Source organism: Trachymyrmex cornetzi, unplaced genomic scaffold, assembly GCF_001594075.2.
Source record: "Trachymyrmex cornetzi isolate Tcor2-1 unplaced genomic scaffold, Tcor1.1 scaffold757, whole genome shotgun sequence".
NCBI classification, from domain to species: Eukaryota; Metazoa; Arthropoda; class Insecta; order Hymenoptera; family Formicidae; genus Trachymyrmex; species Trachymyrmex cornetzi.
Genome location: NW_017300089.1, coordinates 75290 through 81128, shown reverse-complemented (window position 1 = coordinate 81128; position 5839 = coordinate 75290). Strand labels below are relative to the sequence as shown.

General features: G+C 41.7%; 2 protein-coding genes across 8 annotated transcripts; one reads left to right on the top strand and one right to left on the bottom strand.

Annotated features, from left to right (window-relative positions):
- On the top strand, nt 1-3605 carry D1 (D1 chromosomal protein). Of its 4 annotated transcripts, none has more exons than XM_018518519.1 (3): nt 1-28; nt 2360-2599; nt 2710-3605. In XM_018518519.1, the coding sequence occupies exons 2-3, from the start codon at nt 2378-2380 to the stop codon at nt 2839-2841; spliced, it is 354 nt and encodes a 117-aa protein (XP_018374021.1). In that variant the 5' UTR covers nt 1-28; nt 2360-2377; the 3' UTR covers nt 2842-3605. The 4 variants fall into 4 exon arrangements, with proteins under 4 accessions (XP_018374021.1, XP_018374020.1, XP_018374023.1 ...); XM_018518518.1 differs by lacking the exon at nt 1-28 and adding an exon at nt 366-810; XM_018518521.1 differs by lacking the exon at nt 1-28 and adding an exon at nt 1834-1992.
- On the bottom strand, nt 2063-5803 carry LOC108768182 (uncharacterized). 4 transcript variants are annotated; one of them, XM_018518516.1, is made up of 3 exons: nt 4852-5803; nt 4415-4562; nt 2063-2301 (listed from the first exon to the last, which is right to left on the bottom strand). In XM_018518516.1, the coding sequence occupies exons 1-3, from the start codon at nt 5239-5241 to the stop codon at nt 2255-2257; spliced, it is 585 nt and encodes a 194-aa protein (XP_018374018.1). In that variant the 5' UTR covers nt 5242-5803; the 3' UTR covers nt 2063-2254. The 4 variants fall into 4 exon arrangements, with proteins under 4 accessions (XP_018374018.1, XP_018374019.1, XP_018374016.1 ...); XM_018518517.1 differs by having other exon boundaries at nt 4419-4562; XM_018518514.1 differs by lacking the exon at nt 2063-2301 and adding an exon at nt 4132-4347 and having other exon boundaries at nt 4419-4562.
- Nucleotides 5804-5839: the final 36 nt, after the last annotated feature.

Sequence of the window (5839 nt, the reverse complement as noted above, 5' to 3'; positions counted from 1 at the left end):
CGGTCAGTTGCGGCTTGGTATTCTCTCGGTAAGTTGGCAGTTCAGGCGTATTGCTTCGCATATACGTCGCATTTGCGCGCGTGTTGTGTACGCGTGTGTTTTATACCGCTAGTCGTTACCGTATTTCGACGACGACTCGACGTCTTCGACGATTCGGGTACGTCGACGCGACAGGTCGTTCGTTTTTGGAAGCCGGATCGCCAACCGCTTACCATCGCCGGCCGGCTCGCCTTGTCGCCGCCAAGGGCCGAAGAGCGCGCGCGAGACGAGACGAGAGAGGACAGAGGAGTGGAGGCTGCGTTACGTCGCGGTGCGGTGCGGTACGGCGGGGTGGTTGCGGAGCACGTATACGAGAGTCGAGAGCGCGCGCGCGCGCGCTTGGTATCCTGTGCCCGTGACTGTGTGTAGAGTGCGCGGGCACAGCGGCGCCTGCTAATACACGGTGATACGGCGGCGAAGCGAACGAGAGCCGAGAGCGTGCCGAGTGCACCACACGACGCGGGCAAACGCGAGTGATCGAGCGAGCGAGCGAACGCGGGTCCGCGCCGAGAGACGAGTGCGTTTGTCGAAGAGCCGCACGGCGTCTCGTGATACGATACGATACGATAGGATAGGATACGATACAACACGAAGCGACGTGACCGCGAGGCGTGAGACATCACCGACCGTCGCCACGCCACAACCGTTGAACGCGCGTCGCGCTGCCGACCGGCAACGGGACTGAACGGGAAACCTTTGTTCTCCGCGGAGCAGAGTGCGTGGCCCGATATACGCGAGATCAAATTTTCTTCATCTGTACCGAGCGGTGAGGTGAGTGGTGTGCGTGAGTTGGTACGGGCGGGCGGGCGTGCGTGCCCGCGTGTGCGCGCGTTCAACAGCCGTTGTCGCTTACTCGTTTGTGTGAACCACGCTCGTTTCCCAATTCCCCCGATATGCCGTTTATTCCGAAACGGCCGTTAGTCGTGAGGCGGATATTATTTATTTGGACGGTAAGCGCGCGCGACTGCGCCGCCTAAGCGTGTCCAATAATTCGCCGAGCTCGTGACGGATTTTTCGCTGCGCTCCTCGTCGCCGTGGCGCAGTTACTTACAGAGATTATCGGCACGGCGGTTTCGGCGCGGCCTCCCAACGGCGCGGGTAGACGACGACGCCGCCGCCGCCGCGGAATACACACGACTCGTGGACGCCATGATATCGCGCCTCTCTCTCTATCATGGCATCTCCCCGAGTCGACGCGGCCGACCGTCCCGTCGTCCGTACTCCGTACGGTTATTTTCTCGTCGCGAGGTGACGAGACTCGTCGCCATCGCGCAAAATTCAAGGATAAAAAAATATGATGATAGCGATTCTGCTCGTTCCTCCCTCCGGTATCGAACCGACGCGGCGTCCCCGTCGGGACTCGACGCGATCCGTTTGCAAATTTTGAAAATGGCGGGCACGAAACTTCCAGAGTAAGAAGAAGACAGACGCCGTTAGCCTGCGAATGCGACTTTCAGCCAATTGCGACGATATTCGACGACGTAGTTTCCGCGGAATAAAGAACGTCGCGAGATTTTGCTTGAGCCGCAATATAAGAGTAAATTATTGGAGCCCGCGAAGGAATTATTTTCGATCGCGCCAAGAGCCGCGCGCCATATCGCGCCGCGCCAAAGAGGCGTTTTGCGACGCAAATTGCACGTCGCGCACCGCGTATCTCTTCCCATAAACTTGCGAGGCGCGTAATTGATAGTACTGATTTTCGCAGCGCGTTTGCGCACTGCTCTCTCTCTCTCGCGCGCGCGCTCTCTCTCTCTCTCTCTTTCTCTGGTCGCGATCTCCAATGCTCCTTTAAGCGCGCGAGACAACGGGAGGAAAATATTGAAAGATCGATAGTCACACTCGTTCTTTTATTTTTACCCTTTTTTTCTCCTGAGATTCGAGAATCTCAATGTATCTGGGCTCTGTTCAACAACAGCGATAGGCACGAACTCGTTATCGGTTTTATCAGTCTATGTAAGGTTGATACATTCTTCTGAAAAGATACACATTTATGTTCTGCACTGTAGACACTATATATATATATAATTTATTTATTTTGCTAATATATGGCACTAAGAGATTTTGCGAGTTAAAGGATTAACCGTAAGTACAAAGGACATATTCACAAGGAATTCATTTGATGGATAACGTCAAATAATTATTAGTATAGCAAGTAATTATTTTCACACTAGCTGCACAGCATATACACATGTATACACAGATGACTCAGAACTCCTTATATTAGTTGGCGCTCTTCGTTCATCTTATCGGAGACGATACAATCTGAAAAAGAGACAAGGCGATTGAAAGAAATAATCGATATTGATTTTTACTTTTACAGTGAAACAGGACAATAAATATGTCAGACGACAATTCCCCTGTGGTAGAGGAGCAAAAAAAGAAGAGGGGCAGGCCGGCTAAGGCAGATAAGAACGCTGTTAAGGAACCCAAAAAGAGGGGTAGGCCTGCTGCGGAAAAGAATAATGCGGTACGTCCTGCAAAATCTGACAACGAGGATGATGCACCACCTGGACCTGTTAAAAAGGGAAGAGGTAGACCTAAGGGCTCCCACAAGAAGAAGGTAAGAAGAATTAAGACAGAAAAGTTTGTTAAGCTGCAAACTGCTAATATTATTGTCTGTATAATTAATTCTAATCATCTATTTTCACAAGAAAATTGTTGAACTTACAGCAAGGACCACCAAAAGGCACAACTACTTCGTCACGTGGTCGCGGTAGACCGAAAAAGACAGAAGAGAAACCCGAACTCACTGGTGAAGATGAAGACGAACAAGAAGAGGAGGAGGAGGAAGAAGAGAATTGAAGCATCCACTGATGCAATAGGGGAGGACGAAACTAACACAGCTGACTTATCCTTCGAAGACCTTTAAATAGAACGTCGTATTGAATTGAATCATTTTAAGGTTTACTTTTCTTTTATTTTAACCTGATTTAACTCTTGAGCGAGTGTCGAAGCAGTGAACACTGTCCTGATACTCGAGTTTTCTCACAAACTCCAGTTCACAGTGTACATTGCCACACACTGATGAATTCACGTTATTATTAAGAAACGTCGGATACAAAAGTTGTGTTACAAATTTATTAAGTTCTTTATATTTACTTGACATCACTACTATTAAATGATAAATGAAAATCATACTTTTAAATAAGACTACGTACATGTAACCTTCTTTAACAGTAAAAGACTGGATTACGATGCCGATCTCGAAACTTTTAATTTGCCCGAGAAGTGAGGTTTGATAAACTTTTTTTCTAATTAAAGAAAACTTTCGCAGTATAGAGTATTGTGTCACATGTTTGCTACCTCCTTTTCTCCTTCGTATGCGTATTACGCGATTCATGAAGCCAAAAAAAAAAAGAATTCCATACTGATCTAATATTGTAAGAGATAGAGAAAGGTAAACACGAAAAAGAAACTTCTTGTATGTAACATGCAGGGACTATTCTTTTCTAATTAACATTAATAAGTACACTTTCTTAATGTATATTACTGTCGTTTTTGAGGCAAGCATATGTGTGAATGTCAAATTTGTATTAAAGTAAATAAACTCAAAGTACTCTTATTAATTCTGCATTTATATTTTCCCCAATTTTTAAGATTTTGATTAAAAATTCTATACTTTATCGTGAAGAGAGGCTGTGACAATATTTCATACAAAACAATAGCGTAACTTTTGTTTCATTAAACGATAGAAGCATTATTTTTCAAAATTATCCAAGGAAAAAGAATAATATAGGGAAATAAAATAACCAGTTATTTTGAATGAGGAAAGAATAATTTTTAAGAAAAGTAGGAAGATATGAATACGATTAAAATAAATTGAATAAATAATAAAATTGCGAAAAATTTCATATTTGTATTTTGTTATGAAATTAATTACGTAAAAATCAATGTCTATATATGTATTATATGCATATTAATTGACTGATATTTGGCAACTTGTGTGCACGTATACTATTCAATTATAATAAAACAATTTAAAATTTATTTTCGTGTATAATTTAGATAACATTAGGCTATAAAAAGAAGTTAAAAATTGGAATTATCAAATATATTTCTAATAAATGTTATTTTTATAAAATTTTGGTCTTTAAGAATCTGTATAAGAAAAAATATAGTTTTTAGCTAAAGTTGTAAATTCCGGTATGCTTAATAACGTGTGTATAAAAATTACAATAAAGAAATGTCTTTAGCCTATGATAATTATAGCTTAATGAAAAAATAATATAAATGCTATGCAAAAATATACTACTAGTGACCACTGAATAGCTCTGCATTTTCTTCAGTATCCATGGATTGGTATCCTTGCTGTAAAATCAACAATGATTCTTATTTTTAAAGCACTTGCGCAAATTATGAGCAAAAACAATCTTACACACTCGTCTCTGATGTGTATTATAGCACTCGTCTAACAGTTCGGTCTCCCAGTCATCCTCCTCCTCTTCTCCAGGATCAAAGTTGTACATTGGCATGAGTCTGTGTCTTAAACGCTCCAACTTGCGTTTTCTCGATATAATTAGTACCTTTAAAAACAAAATTAGACATTAAAGTGCGAGAAATCTTAATTATACCTAGCAAGAAAAGCAGAAGATATAAAATTTTGCAGAAAAAAAAATACCAAGATTTGTATGATCGTATCACATTTATCTTTAATTCTTATAAAACAATAAAATCGTATGTGTTATAAATATTAAAACATAGAATGATAGATACATCACACATTGTATTGATATTTGCATAACGTTGCATGTAAAAATAAAAACAGGGCAAGGAGAAAACGTCACAAGGTAATGACAAAAGTGATATCGCTACCCATACCACAGCTGATAGTATAATAACAGAAACCACTACACTGAGTGGTACAAAAATATATTCTACTCCTTCTGGTGGACCAAATTCATCGAACGATTCGGTTGTCGGTGTGTATATCATAGTGTTTCTTGAAGTGTTAAATGATATCGCTGTAGGTTCAGACAGTGAAGTTATCGCGGTTTTGGATATATTCCACAATCGTTGATTATTCTCGTTGTCTTGTGGCAACTCTATGTACGCCGTCGTGGACACGTTGTCGTTGTAGATTGTACTTGGCATGCTTGTGGGAACTGTCGCAAGATCATTCACCAGTACAGTGTACATAATAGACTCGGTGGCATCTGTTGCGTTGTATTCTCTCGCATCATTTGTATCATTATTCTCGTGCATCGTATTAGAAAAAGCTCGGTTAATTGTTGTTAAGCCATCAGTTAGTTACGCTAATTTTATAAAGCTCCTCGCATGTATGATACATATTTATATCTTACATAAAGTATTAATAAAATTAGGAATTCCTTTTTTTGTAATAGACAGGCATAAATTAAGATGCGTCTGCTAGTTTCTTACACTATTACTTCTCAGGCTTGGTGTTCTGTCTTCTTGAACTGTATCCAGATAGGCCCATAGTCTGGATTTTATAGGAAACGTGGATATCACAAATTAAGCTACCTGTTATATTTCCTTCTCTTTCTTTCTTCGTGCTTTGTCAACAAATATGCGCGTTTCCCGCCACGCTATGACAGTTATGTGGTATCATGTGCTCGTTGTTGGATATCCTACCATCCTCGGATACCGTTTTACACACATGTCAATGAGAGGAACACCGACGTCATCACATCGGTCTTATCAATTATTCATCTAATAGATAACTCCGGCTTTATCATTAGACAACGTCATAAGATCTCACTTTGGTATTCCCGTGGATCCTTGGAAGTATTAGATAGACTCATCGACATCTAGAATGGACCGCTGATGGCAATGGTGGGGG